At 43.8% G+C, this 15,613-nt stretch overlaps 2 protein-coding genes across 3 annotated transcripts in view; both read left to right on the top strand.

Annotated features, from left to right (window-relative positions):
* mmd2a (monocyte to macrophage differentiation-associated 2a) overlaps window positions 1-8,745 on the top strand; it is a 41,017-nt gene extending 32,272 nt beyond the window's left edge. For both annotated transcript variants that reach the window (XM_078417628.1, XM_078417629.1), the window contains exons 6-7: window positions 2,671-2,740; window positions 4,642-8,745. In XM_078417628.1, the coding sequence (XP_078273754.1) occupies window positions 2,671-2,740; window positions 4,642-4,830 (259 nt within the window). In that variant the 3' untranslated portion in view covers window positions 4,831-8,745. The remainder of the gene's footprint in view (window positions 1-2,670; window positions 2,741-4,641) is intronic.
* A 2,760-nt stretch (window positions 8,746-11,505) lies between these two features.
* The window catches only part of radil (Ras association and DIL domains), a 38,926-nt gene continuing 34,818 nt past the window's right edge, over window positions 11,506-15,613 (top strand). Inside the window, exon 1 of the mRNA XM_078418414.1 lies at window positions 11,506-11,672. Within this exon, the coding sequence (XP_078274540.1) occupies window positions 11,668-11,672 (5 nt within the window). The 5' untranslated portion in view covers window positions 11,506-11,667. The remainder of the gene's footprint in view (window positions 11,673-15,613) is intronic.

Raw genomic sequence — 15,613 nt, 5'->3', positions numbered from 1 at the left:
CCACGCCTGTTATGCTGCTGCAAGTAAGAATTCCGTTGTCAGTACATATAATAATGAAACATTTTTGACTCTTGAAGTGCAAAATGTAAATAGGTTTTCTCCACTCACAACCTAGTGGCTGTGCTGCTGTGATTTATTAGATGTACTGAGGAAGGACATCCATCAATTTTTTCCAACAACTGTGATAATGCGACACTCACGTTAAGACCAGATGGAATATCACAGTTACAGCCAAGCCCAATCAATAATGGCCACACACTATTGCGTATTATATAGAACGTAGGCTAGTACAGCACAGGAACAGGCCCTTCGACCCACAATGTCCATGTTAAACATGATGCCAAGACCGACTCTTATCTACCTGCACATAATCCATGTCACTCCACTCTCTGCATATCATGTGCCTCTCAAAAGTATTGTAAATCCACTACCATATCTGCCTCTGTCCGGCACTCAACGCCTTCAGTGTCAAAAAAAACTTGCCCCACCACATCTCCTCTGTATTGTGGTGGTCTTGCTCTCCTCTTGAACTGCGCAAGAGGACAATCTTCAGGCTTATTCCTTTTCAGCAATAACAATGTCGATTGATCACAATCCAATTTTGTATTTAAATTCCAAGACATTATAAAAAAACATTTTCCATTTGTTTGTGCAAATTATTTTGTTTCATATTTTGATGGAGCCATTTTAATGCTGCCCGTTTGAGTTAATGTACCGTGGTTACAATCAGCCTGAATTTACAATTCCTCGATATAAAACATGCTCTTGCCACCTTACAAATCATCTGGACGTCAGTGTGTCATCAGCTTTCTCATGAATAGCAATACATAAAACTCCATCATCAGTAAATCCTCTTTCAACTTTCTTCACTCCGACAGTATACACTGCATGGCAGATGCAGTATAATGTAGATAAATGTGAGGTTGTCCACTTTGGCGGCAAGAACAAGGAGGCAGATTATTATCTCAATGGTGTCAGATTAGGAAAAAGGGAAGTGCAACGAGACCTGGGTGTCCTTGTACACCAGTCACTGAACGTAAGCATGCAGGTACAGCAGGCAGTGAAGAAAGCTAATGGCATGTTGGCCTTCGTAACGAGAGGATTTGAGTATAGGAGTAAAGAGGTCCTTCTGCAGTTGTACATGGTCCTGGTGAGATCACATGTGGAGTATTGTGTGTTGGACTCCTAATTTGAGGAAGGACATCCTTGCTATTGAGGGAGTGCAGCGTAGGTTCACGAGGTTAATCCCTGGGATGGCGGGACTGTCATATGAGGAAAGATTGGAAAGACTGGGCTTTTATCACTAGAATTTAGAAGGATGAGGGGGGATCTTATAGAAACATATAAAATTATATAAGGACTAGACAAGCTAGATGCAGGAAAAATGTTCCCAATGTTGGGGGAATCCAGAACCAGGGGCCACAGTTTAAGAATAAAGGGGAGGCCATTTAAAACTGAGATGAGAAAAAACTTTTTCACCCAGAGAGTTGTGAATTTGTGGAATTCTCTGCCACGGAAGGCAGTGGAGGCCAATTCACTGGATGAATTTAAGAGAGAGTTAGATGGAGCTCTTGGGGCTAGCAGAATCAAGGGGTATGGGGAGAAGGCTGGCACAGGTTACTGATTGTGGATGATTAGCCATGATCACAATGAATGGCGGTGCTGGCCTGAAGGGCCGAGTGGCCTCCTCCTGCACCTATTTTCTATGTTTCTATTCCAATATTATTACAACCTGTTTTCTCACGTTCATTCATTTTCTTTGTTTATTGGACTTTGTGATTTTTGCATTGGCTGTAATCAATGCCTTTAGACAGACACACAATGCTGGAGTAACTCAGCGGGACAGGCAGCATCTATTGAGCTTGCTACAGCCTACGCTGTCTGGGAGAGTGAGAATGAGAAAGATCACCTGTTTTAAAGTTCCGTTGAATTGGTGATACTCTGGCGTTTATCCGATTTTTCTCTGGTTCACTTCAATCTTCAATGACCCATATTTCCCTTTGACCTCTTCCTCCTTTAGTTGGTCCATTTACAAACTTTATCAAGTTTAATCAAGATACTGAATTAAAAGTTACAGGAAGGTGATCATAATCATAGTCATACAGCATGGAAACAGGCCCTTCAGCCCAATTTGCCCATGCTGACCAAGATGCAATTGCCCATCTATGCTAGCCCCACCATCCCGCATTTGGCCCTTATCCCTCTAAACCTTCCCTATCCATGTGTTTGTTCAAATGTCTATTAGGGCGTCATGGTGGCGCAACGGTAGAGTTGCTGCCTTACAGCGCCAAAGACCCGGGTTCAATCCCTGCCTGTACGGAGTTTGTACGTTCTCCCCGTGACCTGCGTGGGTTTTCTCCGAGATCTTCTGTTTCCTCCCACACACCAAAGACGTACAGGTTTGTAGGTTAATTGGCTTGGTAAATGTAAAAATTATCCCTTGGGGGAATAGGCTAGTGTTAATGTGTGGGGATCGCTGGTCGGTGCGGACCCGGTGGGCCGAAAGAGCCTGTTTCCGCGCTGTATCTCTAAACTAAACTAAACTAGACTAAATTTTAAAAAATGATGTTACAGCACCTACCTCATGCCTAAGTTCACTCTTGATTTACCCAATATATTCATTCTCAAAATTCTCTCTACCCCATCCCTGAACATCTGGCCTCCTTGCAGGTACAAAATCGTGGAAATGATCTGCTACATGGTGATGGGCATATTTCCTGCACTTGTCATTCTCTGCATGGTAAGAAGTTCCAAAACCGATCCATTCGGTGTGACGGTATTTTCAATACTTTGTCTATTTATTTATCTTTCTCATACATTGATGCCCATAAAGCCTAAGTACTGATAGTTCTAAAGGATCTTTCACAACCTCAAGAGGAAGCAAAAAAATTACTTTTGAAGTCACGAGGAACTGTAGATGTTGGTTTACAAAAAAAAAAGAACACAAAGTGCTGGAGTAATTCAGTAGGTCAGGCAGATCTCTGGGGAACACGGATCGGCGATCTTTCGGGTCAAGACCCTTCTTCAGACTGAGTGTGGTAGGGGGAGAAAGCTGGAAAAGAAAGATGGGGCAGGCCGAAGTTTGGTAAGGTGGATAGGCACAAAGTGCTGGAGTAACTCAGCGGGTCAGACAGCATCTCGGGAGAGAAGGAATGGGAGGCTCGATCTGAAACGTCACCCATTCCTTCTCTCCCGAGATGCTGCCTGACCCGTTGAGTTACTCCAGCATTTTGTATTTACCTTCGACTTAAACCAGCACCTGCAATTTTTTTTCCTGCTCCTTCCTTATCCATTTCTTATTTAGCTCTGAATTAAAATGAATGATCAAATTATTAAGTGATTCCTGGTTATGGGAGCGTGCTGTGCTCAAAACAATGCGTTATTTCCTGAAATTGCAACAGAAATTATAATTAAAAACTACTTTGCAAATTGTTTTGTGCAAGTTCTTGAAAACTTGATGTTCTTTGAATTTTGGTGAGGGGATTGTTGCCAAGGTGCAAATTTATAACTGAGTTACCTGGTGGCCCTTGTACACCAGTCACTGAAAGTTGGTGTGCAGGTACAGCAGGCAGTGAAGAAAGCTGATGAAGAAATGAAATGTTGGCCTTCATAACAAGAGGATTTCAGTATAGGAGTAAAGAGGTTCTTCTGCAGTTGTATAGGGTCCTGGTAAGACCACATCTGGAGTATTGTGTTCAGTTTTGGTCTCCTAATTTAAGGAAGGATATCCTTGTAATTGAGGCAATGGTTCACCAGATTGATCCCTGGGATGGTGGGACTGTCATATGAGGAAATATTGAATAGACTAGGCTTGTATTCACTGGAATTTAGAAGGATGACAGGGGATCTAATAGAAACATATAAAGTTATAAAAGGACTGGACAAGCTAGATGCAGGAAAAATGTTCCCAATGTTGGGCGAGTCCAGAACCAGGGGCCACAGTCTTAGAATAAAGGGGAGGCCATTTAAAACTGAGGTGAGAAGAAAAACTTTTTCACCCAGAGAGTTGTGAATTTGTGGAATTCTCTGCCACAGAGGGCAGTGGAAGCCAAATCACTGGATGGATTTAACAGAGAGTTAGATGGAGCTCTAGGGGCTAGTGGAATCAAGGGATATGGGGAGAAGGCAGGCACGGGTTATTGATTGGGGATGATCATCCATGATCATAATGAATGGCAGTGCTGGCTCGAAGGGCCGAATGGCCTCCTCCTGCATCTATTTTCTATGTTTCTATGTTACTCCAGCACTTTGTGTCTATCTTTTGTAGACAGTTAGAATATATTTCCCAGAGTGGAAATGCAAAGTCCAGTGGGTGTAGCTTTAAGGTGAGAGGGGCAAAGTTTTAAAGGGGGTGTGTGGGGCAAGTTTTTTTACACAGAGTGGTGGGTGTCTGAAACTTGCTGCCAGGGGTGATGGTGGAGGCAAATACGATAGTGCCATTTAAGAGGCTTTTGGATAGGCACATGGATATGTTGGGAATTAAGGAATATGGATCACGTGCAGGCAGAGGAGATTAGTTTAACTTGGCATTAAAATTGAGCATGGGCATTGTGGGCCGAAGGGCCTGTTCCTGTGCTATACTGTTCCGTTAGCAAAATGGTTTATTGAAATAAAGGTCTTTTTTTTGTTCTTTTGAGTCAGCCTAACACTGAAGGACTGTTTGAACTGCTGGTGGGTGGTTTCTTCTACTCCCTGGGAATGTTGTTCTTCAAAAGCGACGGGCAGATTCCATTTGCGCACGCAATCTGGCACCTCTTTGTGGCGATCGGAGCAGGGATCCATTACTACGCCGTCTGGAAGTACCTGTACCGCCCGCAGTCCTGGAGATGAGGACATCCATGTGGTCAGATGGTGACCTGTGATGGACATTACCTGTGGGACAAACCGCGGCAACAATAACGAGACGTCGCGACAATCTCTGGGCCAGGCAATCGATGAGTGAAGGTCAATGCCAGATTGTCCAAGACTCTTCACCTACCTCTTAGCACCGAGGTACCAGTTTCTTGGCCTGTCTTAAACTCACAAACATCTACACGTGTGTACAAATATCCATGCCAACTTGACTGCACTCGTTATCAGAGCTGCACATCTTTGGTTTATTATTGGCTGTGACTTCTGTTAGATACAGTTACATCTTAAATGATATTTTTCTGTGAAAAGAGTGCAAGTGCAGATCATATTTTCTGGAAGGGTCTGTATTAATTATGAAGCTCATTATAAGATACATTCGCTTGAAACTTGAAAGGTTGAAAGCCCATGGCAGTATCTGGTTTAGGTTTATTATTGTTGCGTGTACCGAGGTACAGTGAAAAGCTTTATTTTGCAAGCCATCCAGTCAATAGGGCAGCGCAGTGTGCAGTTGTAAGAGCAGCTGCCTCACAGCGCCAGAAACCCAGGTTCAATCCAGACCTCAGGTGCTGTCTATGTGGAGTTTGCACGTTCTCCCTGTGACCATCTGGGTTTCTTCCAGGTGCTCCGGTTTCCTCCCACACCTCAATGACGTGCGGGTTTGTAGGTTAACTGACCTCTGTAAACTGCCTCAAATGTGTAGGGAGTGGATGAGAAAATTGGGTAGCATACAGCTAGTATGAATGGGTGCTCACTGGTTGGCGTGGGCATGGTGGGCCGAAGGGCCTGCTTCCATGCTGTATGTCGAAGCAAAACCAAATCAGATAACACTATACGTATATATAATCAAGCCAAACTCAAGTACAGTAAGTAGGGAAAAGGGGAAAATGCAGAGTGCAGAATTTAGTTGAATTATTTTGGTAGAATTGGAGATATGTTGATGTTGGCAAAGATGTAACATCCTGCTCCAGGAAACTGCAGGACTGGAGAAAAACTATTGTTGCTGATAGAATCACTGCCCAACAGCCCTCGAGTCCCAGGTTCAATGCTGAGCTTGGGCGCTGTCGGTGTGGAGTGTGCACGCTATCTATAACTGCAATGGGTTTTCTCCTGGTGCACCGGTTTCCTTCCACATCCCAAAATAACATAGATTGGTAGCTTAATTAGCTACGGTAAGTTGCCCCAAGTGTACAGGTGAGTGGTAAAATATGAGGGGAGTTGATGCAAATGTTGAGAGAATAAAAATGATGTAGGATTAACGTAAATTGATGTCCATGGTCTCAGAAGGCTTGAGGGCCGTGCACTATCTCTCTATGACCATAAAATTGGTCTTCTTTAGACCCATTACCCAGAGCATTAATTGGTTCTGCACCTCATGAGCAGCCATCTGATTCCATACTGGCTTTAAATAAATTTCAAGCATTCCAAGTAGTTACCACACACAGCTTTAGGCCTTTTCCTAATAAGTAGACTAATAACCTCAAGAGTCAAGAGGTTTGAAGAAGGGTCTTGACCCGAAACGTCACCCATTCCTTTTTTCCAGAGATGCTGACTGTCCCGCTGAGTTATTCCATCATTTTGTGTCCAGCTTCAGTTTAAGCCAGCATCTGCAGTTCCTTTTATTCACAAAATGCTGGAGTAACTCAGCAGGTCAGGCAGCATCTCGGGAGAGAAGGAATGGGTGTCGTTTCGGGTCAAGACCCTTCTTCAGATCTGCAGTTCCTTCCTACAGTATTTAATCAGAGGTTCACCTCCGATTTTCTGGCACTCTTGGTTCCAGAGCCTTGCCGTTTTATCCCTCTTGGCGGATTAACGGAGGTCACGACCTCGAGGGGGCCGAGATCCGGGCCTGCAAAGTTGGCTTTGGAAGTCTGCTATGGGAACGGATCTATGTCGGCAACGGCCAGGCCGGAGTTCCAGAGCCCCGGCCGCAGGGGGCAAATTCAACCCGCCGATCGGCTGCAGAAGTCCCGATGAGGCCGAGATCGGTCACCTGGCCTGGCCAAGGCTCACATTTGAAGGGGAGGATTTGAAGGGTGCTCTTGTAATTGTGTTCGGATTAAAGGAGGTGCCTGACCACCAGTTGCCGGAAAATTGGTGGTGGTCCTGAAATGAACAATTAAACTCTTACTTGCAACAGCATAATGGGCCTGTAACACAGTACTCATAGATAACATAATAAACAACAAAAAAATCAATAAATTAAAAACCTCGATATCAGAGCAAAATGGGCGAAGTCTTAAATGCTACCAAGACAGTTCATAGTTCAAAGTTGAGTCCAGAACAAGGGGCCACAGTTTAAGAATAAGGGGTAGGCCATTTAGAACTGAGATGACGAAAAACTTTTTCAGTCAGAGAGTTGTGAATCTGTGGAATTCTCTGCCTCAGAAGGCAATGGAGGCCAATTCTCTGAATGCATTCAAGAGAGAGCTAGATAGAGCTCTTAAGGATAGCGGAGTCAGGGGGTATGGGGAGAAGGCAGGAACGGGGTACTGATTGAGAATGATCAGCCATGATCACATTGAATTGCGGTGCTGGCTCAAAGGGCCGAATGGCCTCCTCCTGCACCTATTGTCTATTGTCTATTATTTAGTTAGTCTTTTGCAGTGTTCAAGAACCTGTTGGTTATTGGGAGGAAGCTGTTCTTAAACCAGGATATTGGTGGAGAAAAGCTAGAGATGAAAAGGGGACCAAAGGGCGTAAGATAAGCATTTTGCTTTTAAATCAAGGGCTGACATCACCTAAGGTATTAGTAATGCAGTATTATTCTGTCAGTGTTTCATGAAATGCCCAGGGACTTTCATTTTCTTTGACGTTACACAGGTTAATAACCTTCCATGTTAAATTGTTCTGCATACTATTTTAATGCAGTCATTAACCCATTTAAAATAAACAGGGTAATAATTCCTTTGAAGTAACACACAAAGGCATTTGACTTCTAGCGTAGTAAAATTAGAAAATAAATCTCTGGCTGAGTAATTACCAAGGAATAATTTATTTTGTTCCACTTACTTGAAAAAAGAATTAAGAGTATCTGGTTCAGATGGAACCCAATTTTCCTGTGTGTACAAGTATCTTTAAGTAGGCCAAGGATATTATCTTTTTATAAATGCAACTATTTTGTACCTTTTTAATGAATTCCTGCTGTTATGTTAGTTCTAACTTGATTTGTTAAGTGGGTGAGATTGTTTCAAAAACCACTAACAAAGAGATTATTGAATTCTACTAGTTGCCAAAATCCTGTCCCATACCACTTTATGGAGTAAATTCGATAGGCATCAGTTTAATCCAGACAATTTCTGAGATTGTCCATTCTTCCTGGAAAAACTCAGTTGACTTATTATCAACCTTACTTTGTTGAATGTCTTGCAAAGCACCGAGTCTCTACATTTTGTTGAGGCCTGGCAAGGTTTGTGTACAAATTTTGCACGAATTATATATGTGAAAAATGAAATTGCAACATGCTTTCCTTAAAATAATGTTGGTGATACTTATATAATGTTTGTGCAGCATTGATGTTTTGATATAACCAAATTGCACCTCAAGCCATGACAAGAGAATGCTCTGCAGAAATGTCTATGGTTACTCAATGCATGAATGAACAAGTGGTGCATTATGGGGATTGTAGTTCACCTGCTGCTGTTGATCCAAGAAAGGGAATTCCCCTCATTCTGCCCAGAAAGAAAAATAAAGGAAAATGTTCTGTCTAAATCACTTCAGGAACTTCTAACCGATCTGCCTATAACTTGGAGAGATCTCCACTCTGCCTTTTTACTCTTTTGTACTGTTCAATGTTAACTTTGCATGATTTATACTTTACAATCCTATGAAGCTTTGATACTGATCCTAGATCTGATTAAAATATGTATTGAATGATTCTGCAACTATATATGTATGTGTGTGTTAATTGGTTATTTGTGTGTTTTATATTCAAGATAATTTATAATTATTTTCATTGTTATTCCTAATAATATATGGAGATTAAATATAACACCTTATGGACTGTGTTGTCATGTGAGTGATTGAAGAGAGCTTTAGATTTAGATTTATTATTGTCGCCTTTACCAAGTTACAGCGAAAATCTTTGGATTGCAAGCTATCCAATCAAATCCGATAATATTATACATGAATATAATCAAGCCAAACTCGGGTACAACGGGTAATGTGAAGAGAACAATACCGGAGTGCAGAATATAGTTTCTCAGCACTGTAGAGTGATTGTTTCAGAGAAAAAGTTAAAGGTTCGCAATCAATAGTCAATAGTCGTTTATTTGTCACATACACATAAATGTGTAGTGAAATGAAACATTACTCGCAGTTGAAACATTAAGACCAATAAGAATAATCAATAAAAATGCAATAACACATACAATCATACACTAACACCAAACAAAAGAAACATCCATCACAGTGAGTCTCCTCCAGTCCCTTCTCACTGTGATGGAAGGCCAAAATGTATTTTCTCTTCCCTGCCGTCTTCTCCCGCGGTCAGGCTGTTGTCGTTGCCACGTCGGGGCGGTCGGGGCTCCCGACATTGGAGCGCCGCGCCGGTCGGTGAAAGGTGAAAGGCGCCAATGTGATAGGTTGGAAAATTGGGACAGTACCCCAGCTTATAGAAGGACCATCTGATAACAGCGGGAAAGAAGTTGTTCCTGAGTCTCGTGGTGTGTGCTTTCAAGCTTCTGTACCTTCTGCTCGATGGAAGCAAGTAGAAAAAAATGACATGAGAGGGAAAAGTCCTTGATTATGTTGTCTGCCTTCCCGAGATGTGCAGTTTTGGTCTCCTAATTTGAGGAAGGACATTCTTGCTATTGAGGGAGTGCAGCGTAGATTTACAAGGTTAATTCCCAGGATGGCGGGATTGTCATATCAATGGATGAGCGGCTGGGCTTGTATTCACTGGAATTTAGAAGGATGAGAGGGGATCTTATAGAAACATATAAAATTATTAAGGGATTGGACACGCTAGATGCAGGAAACATGTTCCCGATGTTGGGGGAGTCCAGAACCAGGGGCCACTGTTTAAGAATAACGGGTAGGCCATTTAGAACTGAGATGAGGAAAAACCTTTTCACACAGAGAGTTGTGAATTTGTGGAATTCTCTGCCTCAGAAGGCAGTGGAGGCTAATTCACTTGATGCATTCAAAAGAGAGTTATAGTAGACAGAGTTCTTAGGGGTAGCGGAATCAAGGGATATGGGAAGAAGGCAGGAACGGGGTACTGAATGTGGATGATCAGCCATGATCACATTGAATGGTGGTGCTGGCTCGAAGGGCCGACTCCTGCACCTATTGTCTAAAAATAAATAAATGAATAAATAAAAGAGATGCAGATAGAGCAGTCTGGTCTGTGTAATGGACAGGACTATATCCAGAACTCTCTGCAAATTCTTGGACAGAGTCGTTCCCAAACCAAGCTGTGATGCAACCCGACAGTATGCTTTCTACAGTGCATCTGTAGAAGTTTGTATGAGTTGTTGGAGGCATGTTTTGCATTAGGGATTGTTTGGCCCTTTCAAGGGAATAGATTGATTCCCTTGAATCAAGGAAATAGATTGATCAACAGACCAGTTAGCAAGTTCCAACACAAATGTCAAAAGGTTGCTGAAAGGACTCCTGACACATTCATCCTTTCATGGAAAACAACATGCTTCAAAAGCAATTAATGAACTTACTGATTACAACCATAGAAAGTTGATGCTTGACTTGATTCCTATCATTGGCCTGTCGTTTGAAGAGAACTTTGCTGGGTGGATAATGATATCTTCCTGATGAGTTTTTCTTGCTGATTTTTCCTGATTTTAGCTCTTTCTAGTAAATTGATCCAATCGAGAGACTATTTAAGCTTCAACTCAGCATTGTGGGGTCAGAGCACAAACGCAAAGTGCTGGAGGAACTCAGCAGGTCAGGCAACATCAGTAGAAGGTATGGATAGGTCACGTTTTGGGTCGGGACCCTTCTCAAAACTGAAGAAGGCTCCCAACCCGAAACTTTGTCTTCAACAAAATTACTTTGAGTTACTGAAACAGATATTCAAACTCCGGAAAAACAGACACTAAGTGGCAGAGCAGATCAGTGAGTCAGGCAGCATCTCTGGATAGGTGACTTTTCAGGTCATGTTTCTGAAGAAAGGTCCTGACCCAAAACGCCACCTTCCCATGTTCTGCGGAAATGCTGCCTGACCAGCTGGGTTACTTAACTAAAATTGCAAGATGATGCAATAAAAGATAATCGGGTAAACACTTGATGGGATTACTCCCCCCAAGAAGCATCGAACCATTGAACTAACGATTGGAAGTGCTCGGGATGGGCTGAAGGGCCTCTCGAGGCAAATTGCTGCCAGGGACCGTTTCTACCAGCAGGTGGCAACACTGGCGCGAGGCAGCAGCTCGGCAGCTCCTACCTTGGTTCGAGGGTTGCCGTCAACATTCGGGTGAGGCGGCCGCTCGGCTCTTTCCGTGAGCGTCCCCGCGGGGAACAGGTGGGAGCGGACGGCAGAGGGCGAGTGGCGGCCGCTCGGCTCTTTCCGTGAGCGTCCCCGCGGGGAACAGGTGGGAGCGGACGGCAGAGGGCGAGTGTCGGCCGCTCGGCTCTTTCCGTGAGCAGGGGAACAGGTGGGAGCGGGGAGGGAGGTGGACGAAGGCCCGCTCGGCTCTTTCCGTGAGCGCTCGGGGAGGCGGGAGAGAGAGAGCGAGAGCGGATGATCACTCGGTCACCTGGACAGCGAGGAGAGAGTGAGGTGAAAGCAACGGCGAAAGAAGCGAGGGCGACGGCTCCACAAATATCCCAGAGCAGAGGAGAGGGAGCAAGAGGCAAATAATGAGGTGAGTGAGTGAGTGAGGGGTTTGTGAAGAGGCTGCCACTGGGACTGTGTGTGTGTGTGGGGGGGAGAGAGAGAGAGAGAGAGAGAGAGAGAGAGCGATGCCAATGGTTGTGTGTTTGAGGTAATAAAAAGGAGGCAATAATTGCACTAGAGAGAGTTTATTTTAGTTGAAGGAGATAACATAACATAACATAACAACACTTTATTGTCACTCGGTTTTTTACACCGAACGAAATTTCAGCAGTCACACAAAACACAGCAAAAAAAGAAAAGAACACAGGACACCCGACCCCAACACAAACATCCATCACAGTGACTCCAAACACCCCCTCACTGTGATGGAGGCAACAAAACTTCCCCTCTCTTCCCCCCCCCCCGCACCCACGGACAGGCAGCTCGACCCCTACCGAGGCAAACGACACGCACAGCCCCCGCAAGGGGATGGAAGGCCCCGCAATGCAACAAATAGAGATGCAAAAAAATATAAAAGCGACAAACGTGAGGGGGGAAATAAAAAATAAAACCAGGTCGGGTCAGAGTCAAGGGAGTGTTTCCCTGGTCACAGACAGCCCCCCCCCCCCCCCCCCAGATGGAGCAGCAGCTGCACTTGTGAACATGGAGGAGCTCCGCGAACTACATCGTCCACCAGGAGAAAAAAAAGGGCGAGTTTAGAGTGAAATAAATGTCACACCACACGATGAAGGGAGAGATAATCAATGTGTGTGTGTGTGAGGCCGAGGAGAGGGACGGCTTGGCCCGTTGCTATGGGAGACGGCGCGCGCTCCCGCCCCCGCAGCCGCCGCGGGCACGCGCTCCTCCACTCTCCGCAGACAGACACAAAAGAAGTGCTGGAGTAGCTCAGCGGGGACAGGTAGCATCATCTTTGCAGACAGACACAAAGTGCTGGAGTAACTCAGCGGGACGGGCAGCATCTCTGCAGACAGACAGAAAATGCTGCAGTAACTCAGCGGGGACAGGCAGCATCATCTTTGCAGACAGACAGAAAGTGCTGGAGTAACTCAGCTGGGACAGGCAGCATCATCTTTGCAGACAGACACAAAGTGCTGGAGTAACCCAGCGGGGACAGGCAGCAGCATCTCTGCAGACAGACATAAAATGCTGGAGTAACTCAGTGGGGACAGGCAGCATCTCCGCAGACAGACACAAAGTGCTGGAGTAACTCAGCGGGACAGGCAGCATCTCTGCAGACAGACAGACAGAAAATGCTGGAGTAACTCAGCGGGGACAGGCAGCATCATCTTTGCAGACAGACAGAAAATGCTGGAGTAACTCAGCGGGACAGGCAGCATCTCTGGATGCATCCCATTCCTTCTCTCCAGAGACACTGCCTGGCCCACTGAGTTACACCAACACTCAGTGCATTTTGTTTTTTGCATTAAAAGAAACTTGAGCAGAGAGTGGAGGTGTGTAGGAAGGAACTGCAGATGCTGGTTTACACTGAAGACAGACACAAAGTGCTGGAGTAACTCAGCGAGACAGGCAGCATCTCTGCAGATGAACATAAAATGCTGGAGTAACTCAGCTGGACAGGCAGCATCTCTGGAGAAGAAGGAATGGGTTGCATCCAGAGATGCTGCTGAGCTACTCCAGCAATTTGTGTCTTTCTTTTATATTAAACAACTTCTTCCCTACAGCCATCAGGTTATTAAACATTCCAACCTCCAAATAAGCTCTGAACAATATAGACTTGGTTTTGTCATTTTACACTATTAGTGTCTGTTTGTTTAATGTGCATGTATATATGCATGAATATATGTGTGTATATGTATGCATATATATATATAATGAAATTCTTACTTGTAGCGGACGGAATTTCTTCCCACAGGCCATCAGGACTGTCAACTTTTATAACCCCAGAGACTAAATTTTTGTCTACACTATAGTAATTTATTAACTTTATTTATATGCTGTAACTGTAATTCTTTTTTGTGCACAATCCGCAGGCATTGCCACTTTCATTTCACTGCACATCGTGTATGTGTATGTGACAAATAAATTTGACTTGAGCAGCACAACATATATGTAAACATAGTACTCTGTAAACAATATAATAAATGAAAAATAATCAATGTATATATATTATATGTATGTATAGAAAATATATATACACACACACACACACACACTCTGAACCTTTTAATTTCGAACCCATATATGCGAGGGAAGAGGGAAGCAAATTTGACTTCAATGCGCATTCTCTACAATGCTAATTTAAAATTACATCAGGGCAAAAATTATCTAGAGAAATGTGACAAGAAAGATGGTACAACAGGAGAATTTAGAGCTGAAAAAAGTACAAGAAAGAACCCTCCCGAGAGTGAGCCACTACCTATCGGAAGCATTTTCACTTTCTAAATTAAGTGACCTAAATTTCTATTCTTGTGAATACTGCTCCAATTTTATTTCAAGTTGTTGCTTAGTTTTCTGATGGTTTACACAATAACGGGTGTTTTAATTTCTTTATCAACTAAGTTTTTGTTTGGAAGATGGCAGCTTTTTCTTAGGTTAGGATTGTTAACCTCACAATTTAGTTTAGTCCGAGTCCGTGCTGACCAGCGACCCCTGCACATTAACACTATCCTACACACACTAGGGACAATTTACATATACACCAAGCCAATTAACCTACATACCTGTACGTCTTTGGAGTGGAGTTGTTTTGTTATATCAAAGATGGGCTGATGTTTACTGAAACCTTGTTATCGTCTTGGTCATAAAATATTTGCAAAATATTTTGAAGTGCTTTTGTTAACAACATAGTTACATTGGCAGTGACTGGGATCAGTGCTGGGTTGGCCATGCAATCTGGAATCTGCTGTAATGCTGAAATGGATAGGAAGGAATTGCAGATGCTGGTTTACACCGAAGATAGACACAAAATGTTGGAGTAACTCAGCAGGAGAGGCAGCATCTCTGGAGAGAAGGAATGGGTAACGTTTCGGGTCGAGATCCTTCTTCAGATTGAGAGTCAGGGGAGAGATAGACACAAAGATATGGAAGGGTTAGGTCAGACACAAAGATATGGAAGGGTTAGGAAAATGACAGATCAAAGCCCACGATGATAAGGAAATGTAGAATGGTTCATTGTTAGCTGAGGAGAAGGTGACAATATGGCATACAATCAGTAATATATATAATCAGGAGGACAGTAGAACTAGTCGGAGAACTCGGACAGGGGTGGGACAGAGTGAGAGGGAAAGCAAGGATTACTTGAAGTTAGAGAAATCAATATACTACTGTAATGCTGGTGCCAACGACAGCAGATGTGCATGTCACATCTGGAGTGCAAGTGTTACTCTTGCACCTCTGAACAACCTCCTGTGGAAAGCTGGGAATAACTGCTCCAAACTCTTGGCCGTATTGTATAATCTGTCTGACAGGCTGTGCTATATTAAATGGCTCTACTCTGGTGCACTTCCTTGGAGGGCGGTGGGCAGCGTGCATGCAGATAAACTTAGATGGAGCATCCATTTTAAGACGAGAGAGCAGACTGATGAGACTGCAAAATCATTGTGTAGCAGGTAAATTCATGGCCACCTCTGTGATTCCTTGGGCTTTGGGTTTAGCTGTCCCATGGCTCAAAAGGAGAAATATTACCTTCAGTTGCCATGTTAGACAGTGAACCCAAGGAGGAACCCCAACTATCTGCTGTCTAGCTCATGGCTAAGGGCAATCTATGCCTGAAAGACAATAATAATGCCTTTTTTATATGAAAGGAACACTGCAATTGCCGCAGTATATGTCTGTGTGACGGTATTTATATGTGGCAGTATGTGTGTGGACATGACTGGATGTGGGACAATTATTTATTCCTTCTCCCCCTAAAGCACTATTTAAGATGAACACTCTCTAACTGTATTGCTTTAGACTTTAGAGATATAGTGCGGAAGCAGGCCCTTCAGCCCACCAAGTCTGGCCAAC

Source organism: Rhinoraja longicauda, chromosome 21 (genome assembly GCF_053455715.1).
Source record: "Rhinoraja longicauda isolate Sanriku21f chromosome 21, sRhiLon1.1, whole genome shotgun sequence".
Lineage (NCBI taxonomy): Eukaryota > Metazoa > Chordata > Chondrichthyes > Rajiformes > Arhynchobatidae > Rhinoraja > Rhinoraja longicauda.
Note: the sequence above shows the minus strand (reverse complement) of the source record. Positions and strands in the feature narration are given on the sequence as shown.